General features: G+C 36.6%; 1 protein-coding gene and 1 pseudogene across 1 annotated transcript; one reads left to right on the top strand and one right to left on the bottom strand.

Annotated features, from left to right (window-relative positions):
* Nucleotides 1-3,676: 3,676 nt before the first annotated feature.
* Nucleotides 3,677-6,714, top strand: LOC143598621 (protein WVD2-like 2). The gene is made up of 7 exons (XM_077076788.1): nt 3,677-3,760; nt 3,837-4,050; nt 4,138-4,226; nt 4,461-4,551; nt 4,654-4,725; nt 5,975-6,085; nt 6,173-6,714. The coding sequence occupies exons 2-7, from the start codon at nt 3,883-3,885 to the stop codon at nt 6,488-6,490; spliced, it is 849 nt and encodes a 282-aa protein (XP_076932903.1). The 5' UTR covers nt 3,677-3,760; nt 3,837-3,882; the 3' UTR covers nt 6,491-6,714.
* Nucleotides 6,715-8,837: 2,123 nt separating this feature from the next.
* LOC143598622 (tRNA-splicing endonuclease subunit Sen2-2 pseudogene) lies at nt 8,838-9,414 on the bottom strand (annotated as a pseudogene).
* Between the last annotated feature and the right edge of the window lie 14,275 nt (nt 9,415-23,689).

Here is a 23,689-nt window from a genome sequence, read left to right as displayed (position 1 = left end):
TTCTGTTCGCGCGGCGAACATCGCCATAAAGTTCATTCTACCCTTTTCTGAGGGTAGAACAGGGGACTTCGAAGCAGTCCCCGGCGCAGCCTCAGCACCTTGTTGCGCCTGCGGCTGATCTGCTACCGTCGCCGGTCCTGCAAACATTCAAAGGCGAAAAGATTTAATAATAATTCAATCAGAATCGCCCTCATTGAACCATTATGGGTAACCAAAGTATACCTTTCGCAGGCGCGACACTGCTTCTCTCTTCAGCCGCGCGAAGGGAGGAGGTCACGCCACCATACCTCAAGTGGACAGGAGGCCTGCCCACTTTCACAGGCAGGGAAGCTAAAGAAACCTTGGTGGTAAACACCTGGGTTTCCTCAGGTCCCTTCGTTTGAGCATGGGGATGAGCGACAGGGGTGTCATCTTTCTTCTGTCTCTTACTGCCCCCTGCGCCAGATTTCCCCTTAGCTTTGCGCTTTAGTAGGGGCGCCTCCTCTTCCTCCTCCTCCTCTTCCGCGAGCTCCAGCTCGTAGTTTTCGAGCGCATCTGCAAATACAAGCAACAGAATTGTTAATAAACTTTGGTATTCTAAAGGAATAAGCATAAGTGTGAAGGCTTACCAGGCGCGTCGCTATCAAAGTCAAACTCCAGATCCACAGGGATGAACATGTCATCGAAGCGATCTGGGAAGCCCACCTCCCCAGCGCCCAGCGGGACGGAGCCACCCTCCACTTGATCGTCGTAGGCGGCGTGGAAAAAATCCTTGGTTACTGCGCAAAAACAAGACAAATAATATCAGCAAAGGCAAATTTTATTAGCGCGGAAATAAAGCAATGCGATAACTTACGCAAGCCGTCCACTTGGATGACAGGCTCCGCCGCGCTGTCGGCCCACAGCTTACTCATGCCGACCCCCACCAGCGCCTCCTCACGAATTTTCTTGGCGGGGGATGGTTCGGCGGTCAGTTTCTTAACCCAGGCGCCGGTTGGGTTCTTAATAACATCCGCATCCGCGGGCGCAGAATCGATCGCGCGCATCGTCATGCGGATGGGGATTACACCAGCCCTGATGTAGAAGAACCTCTCAGACCAGTCATGAAGGCTCTTGAATGACACGGTGCTGCACTTAACCTTCTGACTGCGAGGAATAAAGGAGATCCAAGAATCTTGGATCTTGGGCTTGTAAAAAAATTGAAAGCGCCGAGGGGTGGGCTCCTCGCGCTGTGATTTGCACATGAACTCGAAATGAGTCATGCGCACAAGTCCAAATGGATGGACTTGGGATATATGTATCCCGAAAAACCGTAACACCGCGCCTACAAACCTTGTCATCGGAAGACGAAGGTTGCAGTGGGTAAAAAATGGGTGTACAGTGAAATATAGCCGGGAGGCGGGTCCGCCGCCGTTTGCCCGGCCACAGGCAACATGTAGCCAAACACAGGGAGAAAACCCTGTGACGAGATGAGGCTGTCGAGGTCGGCCTGCCTCAGTTTGCAGGGGATTTCATTCCACCTTTTCGTGGCCTTGGTCCTCCCTACTTCTTCCGATGTGGTCTCAACAACCCTCTTCCCCTTGCCCTTTTGCATCAATGTCGACATCACCACAGATTTCACACGGCGTCTTCGAGAGGCAATAGAGGTGATGGAGGGGTTAGAGGAGTCTGAACTATCAGACATACAATAACAACAGCAACAGATAACAGGGTATCAGGAAGAAATAACCAGAAAATCGGAAAGATAGAAGCTTTGGAGTACACAACAATGAAGATGAAGATAAAAATTTTTCCTAAGGGCCTGCTTTTATAGGCCCAGGAGAGAGAAAAGTGGCAACTGATCAGATTTCACGCGCCCCCACTCGCAGGTGTAAGCCAACGAGGGCGCGGCACGTGTCCCTAACACTGTTGAGGGGACATAAAAACGTAACGGACCTGCCACGGAGCAGAGACGCGCCCCCACTCGCAGGTGCAAACCAATGCGAGCGCGACACGTGTTCCAGACAGCTGTGCGAGGGGACATGAAAGGCAACTGTAGCACCTCGAGCACACGAAACGTCTGACACGTTTACGTCGCACGTCACCACCAACCAACCACGTGTTTGGACCCTTCGTTTCAACCAAGTGGATAGAACTTCGCGCAACGATGGAAACAACCAACAAAACGACAAAACCCCATTAAAAAGACCAAATCAGTAAGTCTAATATCTATCTTACCGCGCTAGTGCGAGATAAGACACACATTAGACTGGGGGGGCTTGAAGAGGTATGTACCCGCCTCAACACCGAGCAAGGCGGGTCAACCCACAAGATAAAGACATTATGAAGGCACAAAGCCAAAACCTATGCGCATGGCGCATACAAAACATGCTCAGGCATCATATGCCCAGGCACACATATGCTCGCGCATCACATATGCGCGCGGCGCATCAGCGTGCGGCGCATATCACATGCTCGTGCATATCACATCTGCGCATGAAATATCTGCGCGTGAGAATAAAGAGAAGACCTCGCGCATCCTCAGGATTGGCGCATATCACACATGCACATAATCGACCTCGTCCTTATCCAAATCAGGATTAGGGCAACCTTGATTGTGCACGTCAGACAACCTTCCAGAAGGCATCTTTTTAAGGAGTAAGAATATGCTGATGTTGACAGCTGCCAAATGAAAGGTCGACAACTCAGCATGACACATGTGCTACCACGCGATTACAACCAACGAGAAAGCGCCAGGTGTCCCAGAGGACATGTGGCGCAATGCGATTGGAGGAGGCCAACGAGGTTGAGCCCAATCAGTGGAAACCCTAGCACTATAAATACAGCATCAACTCCACTTTGATGGGGACATTCATACTCAATCATTGACAGTTACAGGCAGTGATATCACCTTCAATCATATTGAATTACATTCACTCACAGTCAGTTACATACAAACACACAGTCACACAATCATACAGTATTCAGCTATTAAGCAATACTCTCCAGATTCCCTTACTCTCACATTATTATCTTCTCCTACCTATACTTATTCTCACGCCGGAGGGTTACCCCAAAGAGGACCCCTCTGTCCCTTTCTGAGGGGTAAGTTAACGGCGTTGTTCATTTTGTAGGTGGAAGAACACAGATCCAGAAGAACCATCGGTGAAATAGTACAATCAAAACCCGAGGAAAGTAGGTCTGCTACCAGTGAGTAGATCCACATTTCTTCAAGCGACAAAGGTGTTGATGATGATAGGTTCAAGTGGTGTCGGCAATATGATAGTGGCGATGGTTGTAGGTAACTTCGATTAAGTGGAGAGTGATGTATAGTGGGTGGTGGAGGATAGCTGGAATTGTGGTGATTTTGGTAGATGGAGTTAGGTTTTCCGAGAGAGAAAGAGGAAGAAGACAATGTGTGGGAAAGAAAATGAAAGTTGGACTTCCTTGTCAGCATCACCTTATGCCAGCTCAGTTTAAAAAAGGTCACGTCAGCATCACCACTAACGACGCTAGTGGTCTGTTAGTGAGAGAGTGACAAAACTAAATAGGATGAAAGTTGGGAGTAGTGTGAAATAAATCAAAAGTTGGGGGTGATATCGACCAACGGGTAAAAGTTGGGAGTATTAAAAACCAACAAGAAAATAAAAAACAATTAGAAAACCTTTAGGGTTAAATTGATAAAAAGTGATAACATGAAGGTTGAAATAAAATTTGGAAAAACAAATGGTGGGTGTAGGTGAAGACAAGTAAACCCTAATGAGCCTATCGCCGTCACGTTTGGGATCTGCATCTTCATCTGGTAACTAAATTCTCCATCTCAGATCTCCATATATAAACCACATATAAGTATAATTATAATTGTTAATCAATTGCAGGGTGATGGGCACATATAATTGTCCATCTTTATAACAAACCAACCAAATGTTGAACTCTAATGGTACAACAGATGAAACTCCAAAGCCTCAACCTTCATTATCAACTGACAAAGTAACAATAATAAGCTCTCCTGTTAGCCCAACAGCATCAGTCTTTGAAGAAAACAATGCCAATGCCATGTCATCAAACACTAACAGCTTCATCAACACTAAGGTAACCAACTAAACATGTACTCTAGTTATGAACTTGTCTTAGAAAACAATAATGTAAGAGCTTTGTCTATTGAAATTTGAAAACCAGAACTCGCATTTCTCCGTGCCTCGGGCACCCAAATCTTACTCGGGTAGATACCATCATGATGATGATGATAATTGGTCTGTCGCTTCGTCGTATCCTTTTCATGTATGTTTTTATTATCAAAATGATCACTTTCATATATACAAGCAAGTAGGAACTGAATAAGACTTAAAACATTACACACTAACAATTTACAATGAAGGCTTAAAACGCTGATACCGGTCAATATTGCTGATGTTATTGTTACCGATATATTTCACATGGGGACCGATATCCCACCGATATTGACCGCATAGTATGCAAGTGTTGTCCTTAGCAATATACAGTGCTGCAACCTCACGGACAGTCAGATCAAGAGTTACGGTTGGAGTAGCGCCCTCTTTTAGAAGTGCCGAACGTGCGGCACAGCGTAAAGAGGTAGTTTTCTATTGTTAATTTATTGCCTTTAGAATTAAAAAAGCATCAGATTGTTGTTTTCAAATATCTCTTAATGCATATTGTTCGTTCCTTCTCTTGTAGTTTTATTCGAAGCTAGAGCAAAAGCATCAGGCTCTTAAGGCTGAGAAGATGGAGTATGAAGCCAGGACCAAGGTACATTATATATTATAAATTTATATTTATAAGTTAGTATAGTTTTCATTTTTTTTTATAATTTGATCACAAATTTGTTGGAGTTTGAAGTGTAGCCATGAAGTTTGCAGTTTTTAAGCATTGATTTTTAAAAAAGCTCAATGCATAGGTTTGTTTAATTTTTTTTCTCAACGTTTTGGTATATATTTTGTGAGCGACCTTTGGGCGTATAGCGACTTTGTTTCTTTGTATGGTTTTCGTTCGATGTAAAACACATATATCACAACTATATCCCTTTGGTCATTTCTTTTGATTACTATACCGAACGCCAGTACCCTATGGGCACCATAATGAACCAAACCGATACCAACCAAATGTGAATTCCTGGTCCCTCGTGCGATGTAATTTTACATCAACCTTTTGCTATATTTTCTTTTTTTAGTGCTGTCAATCTCCCGTCAATTGCTACTAAATGGTTTGATGTGTTATTTTATGAATGGCTCAAATTCAAAACATAGCTAAAAGGAGAAAGGGTCAAATAAGTCGGGGTTCAGAGTCCCGAAAGTTAGACGAATAGACCCTACTATATCGATTTGTTTAATCATCTAGATTAATAGTGTACTTATATCGTTTTTGTAAGCATTATTAACTGTGTAAGGTAGAAACAGGTTGTGGGTCAACATGACTGGAATCATTTTGACCCATATAGGCCTGTAGAACACAAACGAGGCATGCTCGTGCTCGTCAATTCAACTTTAATCGAACATGAACAGCTAAGCGAATATGGTTCTCTTGTTCGTGTTTGTTCATTCATGTTCGTTTATGTTTGTTCATTAATAGTATAAACGAACGGGTCACGAACAAAAACGGACGAATATAATTGAACATAGGTTAGCAAATATAAACGAACATAACTGAGTAAACACCAATTAAAAGTAAACGCTAATATCGATCGTTTAAAGCCTAAAAAATTAATAAAACTAGACTAAATTGTAATGCGTGATTTTTTAATTAAATAAAAATAGACTAAATTGTAAGGGCCTAGCAATTTAAATGTCAACATAAATGAACAAACATAAACTAGAGAGTATAAATGGACCTAAATGAACAAACATAAATGAACGTTCAAGAAGATAAATGATCGAACTAGACATGTGTTTATGTCCGTTCGTTTAATTAGTTGAACAAAAAAGCGTGTTCATGCTCTTTTGTTAATTAAATAAACAAACTTTCCGCCCAATGGTTCATTCAACGTTTCGTTCGTTTACAGGAGGAACAAGAAGAAGCTATAAAGCAGATGAGAAAGAGCATGGTTGTTAAAGCAAACCCGGTTCCCAGTTTTTACCGACAAGGACCACCGCCAAAGGTTGAACTTAAAAAGGTATGCATACCAATTACCAACCTGTTTGTTCAATATATATGAGTTGTATGGTCTGTTTACCTGGTTTGTTGGTTGGTTCATTTGCAGCTACCTGTGACACGTGCTAAATCACCCAACTTAACTATAACTAGAAGAAAGAGCTGTGGTGATACAACCTCACAACCAACCATTGATGAGAAAGCTCTTTGTGCACGGGTCCGTCACAGCTTAGGCAGTTACAAACCCATGAGTGCTGCTTCAAGTCCAATCAAGCAGACGCAGGGTCGCAACATCAACGGGCTCAGCAAACCCATGAGTGCTACTTCAAGTCCAATCAAGCAGATGCAAGGCCGCAACATCAACGGGCTCAGCAAACCCAGGGCCAGTGAACCAGCTAAAGTTTCGCATCTTAAAGCGTTCAAGTAGACTACTCATGTCACTTGCACTTTTAAGTGAAAAAACATTGAACTAACTCTGGTAAGTGAAATTGTTATTGTGGTTAATGTAACCCCTTGCACTCGTATATTTCTGTTTGTAACTGTAGTACATATCATATTAGATATATATACTTATATAGTGTGTGTGTGTGTGAGAGAGAGAAAGACTAAGTATTGTAGATGATTCTTTGTTCTAATTTCTATTGAACTTGTTCAATGATCCCATTTGGAGTTCAAATCTGTTGAGCCTATTTGAACTCGTTTAGTTCAATCAAGTTAATTTTGACAATCTTTTATCTATGGTTTGATATAAGAAAAATGTAGCTGATAAAGAGGGCAAATTCGCGTTAAGGAAGAAGTGTATTGAATCTCTGAAATGCTGTTTTTTCATTTAAAAAGGTTATTTTTATGGTAATATGCTGTCTATGATGCATATTTAAGATTTTAGTTATTTACTAGAAACATAGAGAAAATGCATTATATAATGTCAAGTCGAGTAGGTTTGATAAATCGAAATCTGGCTCGGGGAAAACCGTAGAGACTAGAGACCTCTAAAGATCTCCTCAGAGAGACCTCAAAGGTTCATTAGTTAGACAGATGCGGTCGTATCATCTCAATTCATCTTTCACCTCACTTTTCATCACATCATATTTTCATCATTCCATCAAAATTCATCTTTCAAACAAGAAAAGGTTCATCTTTCATCTGGTCATTGATAATTTTTTGAAACTTTATATTAATAATATAAAATTATCATTCATAAAATACCACAAACATAAATTAATATACTAAATTCATAAAATGATATATAAATTATAATACTTTTGAAATTGAGTTTGTTAAGTTATATAAATTAGATTTTGATTTACTACTTTTTAATTTTGACATGTACATAGGAATTTTAAGATGAATACTTTTGCTGCATGTTAATGATGATGTTTCGGTGAACCAAGCAGTTTATGTGGCTTCATGTCAACATTCAACATTAAATTAGAAGGTAAAAAAATGACAAAAACAAATTGTAAAAGTTAGATATAGACCATATACTTGACCATCTGAGTATAACAATTAAATTTTTACAAGTTGACATAATTCACATAAATAATTAGCTTTTTAAAATTCTCAATCGTCCCAGTGTCAGTGTATTTTGCTACAACTGGAATACCTGTTTTGTTTGCATCTTTGAATTGGTATTTTGGAGCCACAAGTGAAAATAATGAAGCTACAGCCTGCATTAAGACATAAATTTATTATAGTTATTAGCCATCACATTTGGTTTTAATTATGCAATTTTCTATCAATAGTCAAATTAACAAATTATAAAACTTAAAATTACATTTACTAAACTAAAATTACAACAATTAACCAGGTCAACCTAACCCACATTTGACCAACCCTAACAACAAATGACCTGTGGCCCAACCGAACCGATATGAAATGAGCCGTCTACCCTTGCTCATTTTGCCATCTCTAGCATGATCATACAAATTCCATTTAACATGTTTAGTTCCTTGTCACGAGCCGAGCGGAAAAGAAACATGGCAAACTCAGGATCGAGCACGAATTTAAATGAGTTGGCTTGGCTCGTTTATTTTAACGAGCTGAAAAATCGAGTTGCGAGCCAACTCGTGGCTCGTTGAGCAGGCCCATACTTTTTTTACATTTTTATAAACTAATCATCATTATAACTAATATTATTATATTTAAAACGAGCCTAAAGCGAGAAAACAAACCGAGCTTACCTCGGCTTGTTACAAACCAAGTCAGCTTGGTTTGCTTACAAACCTAGCTGGCTTGAGTCGTTTGCAAACTGACCGGCACAGCTCGTTTATCTTAACGAGCTGAAATGTTAATCGCTCGTGAAAAGTTCAAGCTTAGCCAACTCATTTATTATTTATAAAATTGTTTATTTGTTACACACACTGATATGTACACACACACACATATATACAAAAAATGATGTTTTAATCATACATAATTAATTAACTACAAAATTTATAATTTATATGTTTTAATAATTAGGTTATAGAATATATATATTAAAACTTATGATTTAATTTAAACGAGCCAATTAGCTAGTCAGCTAAACAAGCCAACGAGTCGAGCTCACCTTGACTCGTTACCAACTGATCCGGCTCAGCTTGTATGCAAACGAGCCCATTTCAGCCGAGCTCAAATTTGAAAAAGCCGCTGAAGAATCAAGCTTAAGCTTTAGCTATTCAAACTATATCTTAATCAAAACTATTGAAAATTAATCCGGCTGTTTTGACATAAATCAGTACATCAAAATGGAAAACACCATAAACATATTATCAACTAATAAATTCTATTACCGGTTAACCACTGCTTGATAGTTGATCCTCTCTGCAGCGTTCCAGACTCCACCGTGTGACCGTCTGCTCGTCAACACTAAACCTGTCTAAACAAGAAACCGAAGAACCAATAACATTTTCACCATTCCTATTAACACGAAGAACTAACAATGTCTTCGCAACAGTACCACAGCGCACTGGAAATCAGACCAAACCCGCAACCGATCATTCCCATTGTCATTAGAAACCACCAGCATACCATACTCATTGTTTGGAAACCATGTATTCCCATAACTCAGTGTTATATGTTATATTATGATGAGTGTCTGACTGTCTGTTATCTTTATGCATTTTAGTGAAAAGCATAGATAGAAGGCTTCTTCTAAAGTGAACTGAAACCATTGTTGCCTGTAACAACTGGTTGACCGAAACAGGTTTGGTTGAAACGCTCGGTTTGTACGAGATTGGCTGCAAGGAGATCACTGCAGCAGCCTGAGTGTATTCCTTGAGAATTGGATTTGATTAGAGAATATTGAAGGTTTTAAATGGGATTTGCAAGTGCTTTTGCTTCGGATCCTTTGGCTTTCCATCCTGCACCCATTGCAACCAAAGGAAATACAATTTTTTTTCTTTAAAAAAAACTTTCATTTGTGTTTTATATAGGTCATATTAGTAAAAAAATTGTTCGTTATTTCTTCTTTGTTTTGGTCCGTTTTAAGCTTTTGAAAGACAACCATATTGATAAATTGTCATATTATCTATCACAAAATTGATAACGCGATTTTAGGAGCCCTTTTTTTTACTCGTCCCAGACCCCAAAATTTTAAGTGATTCTCGGAGACGGCCCTTGCTGGCGCTGGTTGGATACGTGCTTTTTAGCACACGGTTTATAGAGACGTGACAAGGTTTTTCGATGGAGTTGTTTGATCTTGTTTTTGTTAGCTTAAAGCTTGCTCTTCCCTCTGCTGCTATGGTTTGGTTATTAACTTTTGCATTCTTTAATTTGTAGAATCTATGAATATGCATTGTTTATTTTCATTAAAGTTTAAACATTTTTTTGCAGTGTAGAATATTGGGCTTTTGAGTTGCTTGTGTTGCTAGCAGGGGTTTTGCCAAATTCGGAGATAACGACTTCTTTGATTGCAATGTGGTAAGATTTTCTTGATGGTTGAAAGATTTAAACATAATGTATAAGAACATTTTTTGCGTGCACTCAAACCGAGTCACAATAAAGGGTTTTTGGCATTCAGTTAAAAGTGCTTTTAAACATGATTTGTTATTATTAATTTATTTAGGGTCAGAGTAATAAGATTAACAATAAGCTGCATGATTGTTCATATTTAAATTCACCTATATGTTTCTAGCATAGCATCAATCAACCGATTATTGATGATCTGATTTTAATTTTGTAACACTGAGTCATAGTAATCAGTTTCAGAACGCACATTTAAGAACCGCAATCTTTATGTCAGCACAAATACAGAAGCGATCGCCTTCATGTTTACAGTCGGGCTCAGTGCTGCTGCAAGGTTAGATGCACTGATCTGATTCTATTCCAAATAATGCGAAACATTTTATTTCAACTTTTAAATCGGACCATATTTAACAACATTGTTAAATTGACAGCATACGCTTCCATGACACCCTTATTGGCGATCTCCATCTTTCTGGATTCCATCCAAGGAGTCTTATCAGGTATGCTATATGTATCCACTTTCAACCCGTTTGACCTATTGGACCCGTTTGAGATAAAACCTAAGTTAGTGTGTCAAACTTGGAATGCAAGGTCAACGGCTCGTATTTTTGCAGGGGTGGCAAGGGGACGCGATTGGCAGCATGTGGCTACGTACATTAACTTACCAATGTTTTATCTAATCGGTATGCCACTTGCCGTTGTCTTTGCTTTTACATTATATCTACATGCAAAGGTGAAGCATATATAATGTACATGACAACAAAGTTTGTGTTTAACACTATAATATTATCTGGCTTGTGTAGGGGTTGTGGATTGGCTTGATATGTGGTCAAGTGTGTCAAACTTGTAGCCTTATGCTACTTGTGGCGGGGTCTCAGCAAGTGGACGCGAGTGGAACTAGATGGTAGCAACGGTTCTTGCTTGATTGACGACCTTTTAACTAGTGATTCTAGCATACTTGTTTTTAGAGATTAGAATAGGCTGAAGTCATGTCTCGTGCAAGTCATAAAAACTAGACGGTGTATCAAACCTTTGGCTCGTCACTTGTTAAAATTATATAATAGGTTCGTTCAGATCTACTTAAATTATACAATGTGTTAAAATGGGTTACTCTTACTAAACTTTCTTAGTTGTATGATGACTCATTTCAATCCGAGGCCATTTTGTTTAAAGCGGTTTGACTCAAACCAAATTAATATCTGTTAAACAAACAGGTTGGATTAGCATCTCTATGAGTTTGCATATGGCTCAAGCCATTTGGAATCCTAAAGCAAAATGGAAACTTGGGACATTTTTTATTTGGGATATTTTCAAACATTATAAATTAAATCAGATAGATGAAAATCAAGGTGCAAGCCAGTATTAAATCACACATAAAAAAGTAGATTGTTTAAACCAAACAGGCAAACATATTATAATCCTACATACACATACCTTTATCAAAGGTGCATGAACTCCACAAAGTGCTTTTACCAATAAAAGAGATGCCTAAGTGTCGGATCTATGAATTTTTTTTAGTTGGGTCAATTTTTTCGGTGTTCAAATTTTTCACAACCACACATTACTAGTTTTGGGCTGGTACATGTGATGTATTAGTTGGAGGATAAGAGAAGCTTAATCTTGATACTATTGGTTTCATCTATTTATTCTTATGGGGTCGTTACAAAATTTAGCATATCATCTCTACAAGATTTTTAAAATACATTGGGGTCCTGAAACCCCAACCCACATAATGTGGGACCGCCCATGAGGTGGCTACAGGGGCAGACTTAGCTAATAACCCCCTCAACTTTTCGTCGGTAGCACAAATTTTTGTATTATTTCGTTGGTTGTTGTATGTCACTACCACTGAAAAAATGTAGTGTGACCCCTATTTGTTTAAAGCCCAACCAAATTAAAAATTAAAACTAATTAAAGTTTAAAGCCCAAACCAAATAAAACTATTATTCGTTGTTCCCTTATGCTTGGACACTTGGATCAAGCCGGACATCAACATTCAACAAACACAAAGTTTCATTCAACCACTGTCCACCCTACGCTGCTTCCACCCCACGATGCCCCGACCCCCTGCTACCCTCCTTCGGTCACCGGACCTCCACGCTGCAGCCGAGTAGCTGACGACCGGTTCTCCCTCCATTTTCCACTGTTCGACTTCTACTTGTTCAGTTTAGGTATTCTTTTACTTTTATCTAAAATTGTTAGTTAATGGTTTATTGGATTTTAATAATCCCTATTGACTGCTATTTGCCGATAATAATCTCTATTCATTTTATCGCCACCGACGGTCGTAAATTTAAAAATGTTGCCCCCCCAATGGTCTCCCATTAAAAAAGACTTAACGACGTTATACCTTTTTCCGAATTTCAAACTAATGTTTTGGGGCTTTTGATCGGATGAGGATACGAGTTGATTGATCTAAAACTTAGTCCGAAATGGTGCTCCAAAACGACAAAACAATGCCTCAATTCGGGTGTTTGATCTTCCAATTAACAAAAATCAAGCCGATTGGATCACCGTTTCGAGCTAAGTTTTACATCAATCGACTTGTCTTCTCCTTCCGATCAAAAGTCTAGTATGAAATTAGGAAAATATTATAACAATGTTAAGTCCTTTTTAGCGGGGGACTATTGTGTGTCACCCGGCTAAAAATAGCCTAAACCGCGACTAATATATTTATGTTTATGTAAATAAAATAATATAATAAATAAGTGATATTATTTAAGTCCAAAAACTCCAAAAATATTTGAGATATATTTTATTAAGTTTGAAAAAAATCCAATTTTGTCGCGTAGCGAACACTGCGCAAAATGACCTCGGGTGACGACTTAGAAACGGAGAAAAATACTAAACGTGTCTAAATGACCTCGGAAAATTAAATTTTATATTAGAATATTAGAGATAGTATATAAACTTAAATTTAGAAGGTTCGAATCGCGAAAACTAGAAAAATAAACGTTCGAAAGCCGGTAGAGGACACCGTAAGGACCCGACGCCAAGTTTTTCAGAAAATTAGTTTCTTAGGCTTGTATTATCTAGAATTCAATATCGGTCCATACCTGACAAAAAATATTAGAAACGGGATTCATTTGATTATCTAAAATTCGTTAGACGTTAAAACGGAAACTTTATATTATTTTTTAAACACCCACTAACCGTCCCAACCCAAAACCATCCCACCCATTGTTTTCTCAAAACCACACCCAACCCACCACCCCCTTTCACCCACACATGTCACTTGTAATCATTACCATATTTGGAAGTCTCTTTTGTTGACAAATCAACCAATCACTTACAACTCATCAAACCTACTCCCTTTCCTTACTCCATATAACCGATCACCATCATCATCTCACAATTCAACTTTGTAAAACCAAGAAAAAACCCACCAAAATCATCATCCATCATCTTCAATTTTCTTTCACCATTCAAGATTATACAACATCCTTAACCCATAGAAACCTTACAATCAAATATCTCAAGCAAAACACCACCACTCTCCTTCTCTTTCTCCACCGTTGGCCACCACCACCTACCTACATCACCATTTTTCACCCAAATTTAATCAAGAAAATGGAGGGTTAAGAGTTATCTAGGATAAACTAAGGGATTAGGAATTGAAAGAAGGCTTGAGGAATTAGGATTCAAACACCTATTTAAGGATTTTCACCATCTTTCCTTCTTATTATTTTCTACCCAAATCCAAGGTAAAAACCTAAATATGTGTTTAATAGTTTGATTTTGGTTGTGTCACACCCCGACTTAGGGCCTCGGCGTGTGACCAACAGTTGGTACCGGTTTTGCAAATATATCAGAGTTTATTTTAGCGGAAGACTTTTTATTATAAAATATTTATATACTTTGAAACAATTATTAATAAAATATAATTTTCTTTGTTTTGAAAGCTTCTCGGGAAATAAATACCCAAGTATTTGTATTTATAAATCTTTGTTTAATGTAGTGTATTATTTTAATAATTAAAACAATGAGCCATCTCTACCTTGCGAACATACAATTCATGAATGGCTCCAATTCTTGATACTGTAATTTCCTGAAATGTAAAAAAAACACGTCAGCGATATGCTGGTGAACATGCTGACGTGAAAATATTTTCTTTTACTTGATTACCCCTCGAGACATAGTTATGTCCGGCCCATCGTGGCTTAGGAATAATCAAGATTTAAAAGAACACAATTATAAACTCAACTCTCTACACTAAATACCCCAGCAAACACTGCAACGTTCGACACTAGTTAGGTACCATTCGTATACACATGGTTATGCTCTCCTCATGGAAAGCGTCATATGACCAGGTGTGGTGCGGTGTGCCACCGCATGTACCACATATGTAAGGATCCAGACAAACGTACACGACAACTTGAGGGCTAGCGCTTACTTTTATTTATAACGTTTTAGAGACACGTAGTCCCATGTAAACCTTTTCATATATTTCATTTGACTCATTTTAAACAAGTTTGTAAAGTTTTGGGCGTATTCACCTTTTTCAATTTGGATTAGCTTCAATACACTATCCGAGGGTCTTTCCCTCTTCTTTGCTATCTCGCACCTATAGTGCGAGTATAACTTTTTGTTAGTCGGATATTCAATCCGGCTTAAGACCTTTAGTCTCTTTTGTATAATATTTACCTCGATTTTATTTTCTTTATGAACCTTTAGTTCAAAACATCTTTTTTTTATTTTAAACCTTTAGTTTAAAATATCATTTATTTCTTTTCTTTTTCAAGTTAAAACTCTTTCTTTTAACTTTTTTACTTTTCTTTTACAAGATAAACCTTTAACTTGCTTTCCTTTTTCTTAAACTCTACGTTTCTTCTTCATTAAGAAACGAATGCTTTTCTTTTACTTATCATTTGAATAATAAACTTAAATAATATTATCAACTAGAACTATTTTCTATTTTCATCTTTTCCTTTTCTTTTATAGCATGTTAGAATCTATAGTTCAAATCATGTATCTTTTATTCTTATGTTCGGACCTTTAGTCTGACATGCTTTTTTTTTTTTTCTAAAATCTACGTTTTCCAAAACGTATACTTAAATATATACATCATTTAGCTTATATTAATAATATAAACAATATATATATATATATATATTCATTTAAAATACTTTTATCTTTATTTATTTTTTTATTCTTTTTCTTTTTATTATTATTTAAAATCTATTTAAATAATAATCATATTTCATTTATAATAAAGAATTTATACTTTTATCTTTATCTTTATACTTTCTTTGTTTTATTTTCTTTTGTTTATTTTCGAGGTATTAACTATACCCTTTACTATGGTCTAAGCCTTTATTATTTTATTATTATTTTACTCGAGCATTATGCCTACCTTGTCTGGCTTATTATTTTCTAGACTCTCGGGCAGCACTTCGACGCTTTCACGTATATCAAGAATCTTGTTCAACAACTTCCTAGCACGCAAATCGAGGTACAACAGTCTTCAAAACTCGCTGGTACGCACTTTGAGGTGGTCGTCAGGTCGTCTTGGGTCGGCACACACTTCAAGATATTGTCGTCGGTATCGTCGGTTTAATGGCACGGCTTACGAGGTATAATGTCGGGTTTTTTGGCACGGAAAACGAGGAGTGTCGTGGCACGATTTACAAGGTAATTTTTAGAGATATGGGGTATATTATAGAGAGAGAAAGATGTATGAGAAATGGTGTGAGAAATGAGATGCTAAAAGTTGCTATTTATAGACAATTCTGGAGACCCTTCGCGATACGCGATGGGCCTAGACATAGCCGTCGCGTATCGCGGCGTAGCTATGATGAGTCGCGCCCTAGACTTGCCACGTGGTGGAAGCGGTGCCACGTGGTGACACGTGGCGGACTTTATGCCACATGGTGACACGTGGCAGGACACGTGTCACCTTGTCGTGACTTTATGCCACGTGGTGACACGTGTCACCCTGTCAGACCTCGTCATCGCGATATTTGATGACGTGGGGTCTTAAACCTTCAAGTATCGCGATCGGGCGTGAAGGCAAAAATTTTTAGTTTGGTCCATTATGTTTGAAACTTGTCATCTTTGGTCCTTTATCTAGTGAACTTGGTTTTTTTTTACCTGTTATTTTCATGATGTTACAGGTTGCTACTTGATGTTTCACACAATGAAATCAAGAAATGAAATCGAAAATGGTGAATGTGTATATGAGTATGTGTAAGGCCCTGTTCCCGGTAGCACTACTTTAGCGTCGGATTTACTCATAAACACAGTTCTTACAATCAGAGTTACTTAAAACTTTTCGCGGAAACATTAACTTTAATAATTCGATGCAAAACATTAATCTTTTTTTTTAAAAAACCATAACGTAAAACATCACATTTAAAACATCATTTCTTCCATCTTCAAATGCCAGCCGTTCAATCCATGTCATGTGCCCTCCTCATGCTAGCTCATTAAACACATTTACCTGCGTGCATACTAAAAGTCAGCTACGCTGAGTGAGTTCTAGTTCATCATACCTCATACCATACATACAAATACATACATATACATACATATCCGAAGATACATATTAATATCTTAACCTTGTATAAATATCCATAAGAGGAACGTCACACAATATCTATTAAAAGAACCATGGCTATTGCCCATGCTATATATTCTCCATAGAAGGACGCTCTATATGAATTCTCCAAAGAAGGAACATCCTATATACTTCCATAGAAGGAACCCTGTGCTTTCTATTAAAGGAACACTATGCTTTCCATTAAAGAAACATTATGCTTTCCATTAAAGGAACACTACGCTTTCCATTCAAGGAACACTATATATATTATCCGTAGAGGGAACTTCATATATAATTTATTATTTAATATCCATATAAGGAAACAATCACTATTCTTGGCAATATATGCAATATCCGAAGATCGTTCACGTATCGACAATCAATCATTCTTACATTACATTTAATATTCATATCCTTATTTATAACTTAGCAGTACGTGCAATATCCGAAGATCGTTCATGCACCGTCAAGCAACCATCATACATGAAATATACAAAGCATACACTTACCACTTAAGGTAAGTGTATTAACTATCACATCGAGTATGCACACAGCCCCGAAAACATAACAAGAAAATGGGGCTAGAAACTCACTTGAACTCGATTACTTCTTCCGTTAACGGTTATCCCCTTCTTGAGCTGTGCACGACTAACTGTTTAATCATTACATATATCAAATACTACTCCAGCCATTCTCATTGCTACTTAATTAGTCTTACGCGTCTAAGCCGGTTTTACTTCCTTGAATCATTACCGGGTTAGTTAATCGTTACTCGTTAATCCTTTATTGATATCTTTCATAAATTATCAAAGTCCAAGGGCTAATATGTAGTTATCTCATTCTTTTCTAAGTCCAGGGACTGTTCTGTCATTCTGCCAAACTTCTAGTTCGTTATCCAGCCCTTAAGGAATTGGACTATATAACGAACCAGTCCTTATAACGAAGTGGACCTTACAACGAACTGGTCATCATAACGAATTGGACCTCATTCGTATCCCTTGGTTAATGAATTGAACTTCATAGCGAACTGAACCCTTAACGAACTGGGCCCTTAACGAACTGAACCCTTAACGAACTGGGGTTCATTCGTCAGTCCTCCCTTAACGAACTGCTTAACGACTGGGCTTAGTTCGTCATTTATTCCCTTAACGAATTAACATAACGAATTGAGATTAGTTTGTTAAGCATATGTTAGTGAATCAACTTAACGAATTGGCTTCTAGTTTGTTATCTCTGCTTAACAAAAGGTCATAACGAATTACTTGCTAATTCGCTATGTCTTCGTTAACGAACTAAAGTTGGTTCGTCACATTCCCGCTAACGAACTAGGGTTAGGTCAGAACATTCCCTGATACTACCCTACCTCGTACCAGAATCTCCGGCGCCGCCATTTCCGGAGGCCCGGAAAAGCGAGATCTCGCTCGTTTCACCACCATTTTCACCGTTTTTTGTCCCGTTCGATCCAGATCTGAGCTAGGGTGAACCCTAAGCTCATATTAGGTTCGGTTTATACCCGATTCCAACCAGATCTCGTGACTTCAACGGTTTAACGGTGTCGGCTCGTCGTTTCGCTACTAGATCTAACGGGTTTGGACCTCAACAATATTATACTATCATTACCTCGGGTCGGAAATCGGTTCTCCTTCTTCTTCTTCTTCTTCTTCTTCGTTTCGGCTAGAGAGAGTAGGATGAGAGAGAGTTAAGTGTGTGTTTTGGTGGTTTATGGAATATGTGAAATAAAGGATTAAAGAGTGATTTAAGGCTTAAATATTATGGATCATGGGCTTGAGCCCATGGTCCATCTTCCTTCCTTATAAACCCAAGTCCATAACCCATATCCATTACCCAATACTAGCCCGACCCATACTAACTCCTACTTATTTTGTATTTCTCTGCTAACCCGAGTAAACTCCCTCACCAATAATAGTTAATATAATTAATATTATTTTTAGAAATTTCAGGATGTTACAGTATGTGAGCCGTGAGTGTGTGTGTGTGTGTGTATGTGGGAGTCGAACACCCACATGCATATATACATACTTGGAATTAAAACCCATTTTGGTCATAGATTGTTGATGTTTGATTCTTGATGATAAACAAACATGTTAGATTGAATACTTGAATTATTTGGTGATTTTTGGTGTTCTTAAGTTGTAAAAATAAGTAAAGTGGGCTTAGATTTTGGAAAGAGAAAATATAAGATATGGGTATTTTGTTGAAAAATGGGTTATGTTGAATACTTGTAATTTGTTTTTGATGTTATTTAGTTTGATAATACTTGCATATGGAGTTTTGATTGGGACAAAATGGTAGGATATGAAATTTAACTAGTAAAATTGTTAGTTTGAAATGGGTATTGAAAATAAGATTATGAGTGTTCATATGGGTTAACTTACATGCTTACTTGAATATGATCATAATGTTTAGGTTCATGCTAGAATATAGTCTTGATTGTTAAATCCAAAAATTGTTTGATGATTCTTGAATTGGTTATTAATAATACATAAGATTAGTAAAGTTATACAACTAGGTAAAAGTTTACATATACAAAATGTACAAATCATATTTCATAAGGTACATGTTACTTATATACCTTATAGTTGGAAAAGATGAAATTTGGATTAAGTGAGAATGATTAAGACATGATAATTTAGAGATAAAATCTGAATATTTGAGTATAGAAAATGCATTTTATGAAAATTTATTAGTTCACACACATTACTACTTATAGAAAGTTAAACTTGAGCATCTTAACTTGAAAAGTGTATAAAAATGGTATTTTGTTATGTATGTTAAACCTGAAAAGTTTAGTTATTTATAAGTTAGAAATAGACATATTTGATGCTAAAAGTATTTGGTGTGTTTAGTTTGGCTTAAATTACTTGTCAGTAGCTTTAACGGTTGAAAAATGCGACTTTTAACGCGAACAGACGACGACTTTGGGAACTATTTTAGAACAGCCCCTAAGGTCATAAAATACTTATACATAACATAAGTTAATGTATAAAAGGAGGACAATATAGTAAAATTTGATCCTAGACGGTTCGTGTCGCGAAAACCAACACGAAAACGTAAAATTTACTATTTTAAGAAATAATAACTAGAATGAAAAATAAAGTATTTTTATAAAAGAACTTCTAAAACTTAACCATAAAAAGTGTTTTCGATATAATGTTGTACACGAAAAGTTAACCGGTTCGTCGTTAAGACGCGAAACCGGCAAAACCGACCAAAACCGACAAAACGACACCATAATCATATAAGAATAAAACTTATAATTTCATAATATTACAAAAATTAAAACATACTTATATAAATATTTTTGTTGCTAAAATAATATAATGTATGATATTTGTTAATATTTGGTGTTTAGTTGTATACATGTATATTTACTAATTGCTAATTAAGATAAGTATATATAAGTTAGGGTCTTGCGTGCTTGTGTGAAAACTTAACTTGGACTTAAACAAACTAAAAGTCGTCAAAGGATCGTTCGGACTTGAACTAATAAAAAGATAAAAATAAGCGTTAAAAGAAAACTAAAACGTTTGTGTGAAATATTCTAAGTTGAGTAAACAACTTAATATATATATATATATATATATATATATATATATATATATTAATTATTAAGCACATGTACTATGATAATAGGACACAGAGTTTTGGATATATCTGATGTTGTACCTACCGAATGTGAGTTTCTCTATCGACCCCTCGTTTTCGAATCGTTTTTATTGTGTTTTGGGGGAAAAGCATATTCTTTCTATTGATATTTATTGTAAGTTTCTATAAAACATTTTATTTTACAAACCGTGTAAAAAGTGGGATGAGTCAACAATTGGTTAAATAATTGTTAACCGAATTAATAAGGGCACAAAATTATTGGTAGATCTTTCGGGGTGACGCCCCCCATTTTCCATCGCGTTGGGTTAAAAATGGGAATATTTTGAGTATGATATGTATCGAGTTATCAATTTTGATAGTCATACACTTGTTGTATTCTTTGCTCGTCTACAACAATACGATTTGTTTAAAAGATAAAATGCTTCGTTTTAATGGTAAGTTCGATTGTTCAGAATTTAAAAGATATAATTACTATGTTAAAAGAACGGTAGGAAAAATCACCACCGTTGCTTATGGTAATGGATTATGATAAAAAGAATGGTTGTTGAATCATGGAATGGAAAGAATTTATAAGTATACGTGTACGTTATTTCTCGATAAATTGGTATAATATTGTTTATTACGATTTTCATGATGAGTTATATTGAAATTTCAATTGCCTTATTTTCATTATAATATATATATATATATATATATATATATATATATATATATATATATATATATATATATATATATATATATATATATATATAAAGAGAACTCACCAACATTCGTGTTGACGTTTATTTTAATATGCTTTTCAGGTAAATAAATAAAGTATTGAAGCTTCGCGAAGAGCGCGTGAAGATTAGTGACATGTGTTTGAATGAAAAATGTTGACTTTATGTTAACTTGTAAATTGAATGAAAATCATGTATTGTGACACGTGTAATGACTCTGATGGATAAATAAAGTTCAACATTCATTATAAATGTATACAAAAATGTGATTGGCTGAAACAGCGTCTGTCACCACTCGAAAGACTTAGTCAAAGTCTTCCGCTGTAAATTTAAGATTTTCGGGGTGTGACATATTGAGAGCCAAGTTTTTTAAATTTGGGACCATCAGTGGCGATAAAATGAATAAGGATTATTATCGACCAATACCAGTTAATATGAATTATTAAAATCTAATAAAACATTGTTAATTTGCTTATATAAATTGTTAATTATGATTTGTTTATGGGCAATTGAATATTTGATGATTGATTATGAAGTCTTATTAGCAATCTTTTTAAACAAAGATTCCAATGAAATGATGATATCGGTTTAACAAGAAGTTAAAATGAATATTATATGAAATACGGTAAAAGAAATTCTGTTATTGTATAAAATACGGTAAATAAAATTTGTTTACATCGTATGAAATGCGATAAAAAAAATAATTTTTGAAAGTTATCCATGAGATTTCTTAATATGTTCGTCATTGGCAAGTACATGCCTTTGTCAAATGCCCATGAATTGTAAAGTGCTTTTACCAATTAAAGATGTGGTTACAATCCTTGATAAAACATAAAGTAAAGTCGCATGTTTGTCTATCACTCTTGTATTGATATTTGATTCCACAAATAGTTGGTTTTCAATTGACAACAAATAGAATATAATAAAGATTTACTAATGATTGTACCTGTTTGCGTAAACAATTACAATTAATTTTTTTAAGGAACGAAAGTGTAGATGGATCAGCATTAGACATTTCTCTAGCGTTTATATGTACTTTTTTAGTAACCTTTTATCTATAAGCTAAATTTCCAACATATAAACTTGAAAAATGATGATGTTAAACCAACCCCTGCAATTATTCCATAAGAGAGGAACTAAGAAAATTAAGAATTTTTTGAAAATAGGGAGGGGTAAATGATCTGTAGGATACTAGGATAGAGAGTTAATGATTTTGGTTTGCAGGTGATGCGTCATTTGAAATCGCGGATCTTAAAAGTTGTACGGGTGACGTCATTTTTTTTTCAGCGTGACATGGAAGTTTTATCGGTGACCGCCATTTGAAATGACGGATCCTAAAAGTTGTAAAGGTGTCGTGAGCTCTTGTCTTGTGACATGCAAGTTTCGTTAGTGTTCTGCCATTTGAAATGATGGAACTAATTGAATATTTTAGAATTACATCTGAAATAACATATCTTGAATCATACATTGTTAGACAAGTACATCTTTGATTTGATGGCAACTTTTTCATTGTGTCTGGCATTCAAATGATAGATCCTAAAATACTCAATACTAGTTCTATCATTTGAAATGGAGGAGCACCAACCAAACTACTATGTCACCAAACAAGAGCTGACAACACATGTACAACTTTTAGGATCCACTATTTGAATTGCCGGGTTAGCTGGAAAAACAAAATATATTCTCTCTCCTAAAACAATTGGTGCCAACGGCGGATCTATAAAATTTTCTCATAGGGTCAGGAATTTTTTGAATGGTACTCAGTTGACTATCGCTATATATAAAAAAATTTAGTCGGGTTCGATTGTTTGGCTCGGGTAATGTGTAATTTTCTTTTTGTCGATGTATTGGTCAGGTTGAATTAGGTGAACGTTTTGAGCTCGGTTTGGATATTTGAGCACACCATCACGTAGAGAATCAATCATATGGATGAGCAAATAGTACCGAGTACCGGTATCGGTACTGAAATGGGTACCGTCTGAACTAATTCGACACCAACTATTTTTGGTTTTGAAAGCAGTACGGTATCGGTTCGATACGGTACTGATATTTTACTGAATTTTTACTTTGGGTACCGGTACTCACCCAAAAAGAATCACATTTTACGAAGATTGGCAGAAGGAAATCAACAGCAACAGCTTGCAGCATCAAATCAACCGAATTGTGTTTAGTTTGTTAGGGTATGAAATCATTAAAAAGCTTAACATACACGATTTATTTTGCATGGAAAGCTCAAGTGTTGTTAAACGAACCATATTGATCATTAAAGCAACAAACTTAATCCACTACATGCCTTACATTGTCAAAAACAGAAATCAGATCAGGAAATCAAGGGTTGTTGTGATGAACATCCTCGTTTTTCGCTTGTTGTAGAGGGTTTTCGTTTTTGTGTAAGTTATAGCTTAGCTAGTGAGTTTGGATTATAGTTTTCATATATTGATAGTTTTCGCTTAGATTGTAGTTCTCGTATAAGCTGAAATTTTCGCAACTACATAGTTTTAATGTTAAACCTAGATTGAACACATCTTTTTCTCACGATTGTTTCAACGTGGGAAAGTGTTACAGTTATGGGGATATAGACCACTTGGTGAAAGATTGCAAGAAACTGGGAGCTAGTGGGTCTGAAAAAGGGAAAGATAACGAGGCTGGAAAAGGAAAGGCAAAGACGACTGCATATGCTCTCACCTAGAAGGACGCTAAGGGCAACTTGTTGTCTGGCTCGTTCCTTGAATAAGTAGAGTTTTCACATAGACCATGTGAAGAAGATATACACAAATAGAGGCCCGGCCAAGGG

This window comes from Bidens hawaiensis, unplaced genomic scaffold, assembly GCF_021521415.1.
Source record: "Bidens hawaiensis isolate Kalapana, Puna unplaced genomic scaffold, B.hawaiensis_p1.1 tig00050591_1, whole genome shotgun sequence".
Lineage (NCBI taxonomy): Eukaryota > Viridiplantae > Streptophyta > Magnoliopsida > Asterales > Asteraceae > Bidens > Bidens hawaiensis.
This window is presented reverse-complemented; position numbering and strand designations above follow the sequence as displayed.

Excerpts from the sequence above, each read along its gene's own strand:
- LOC143598621 (XM_077076788.1), top strand. The coding sequence starts at position 3,883 with ATGTTGAACTCTAATGGTACAACAGATGAAACTCCAAAGCCTCAACCT. Across the intron at positions 4,552-4,653 it reads GTGCGGCACAGCGTAAAGAG|TTTTATTCGAAGCTAGAGCA; the intron begins GTAGTTTTCTAT and ends CTTCTCTTGTAG. Across the intron at positions 4,726-5,974 it reads AGTATGAAGCCAGGACCAAG|GAGGAACAAGAAGAAGCTAT; the intron begins GTACATTATATA and ends GTTCGTTTACAG.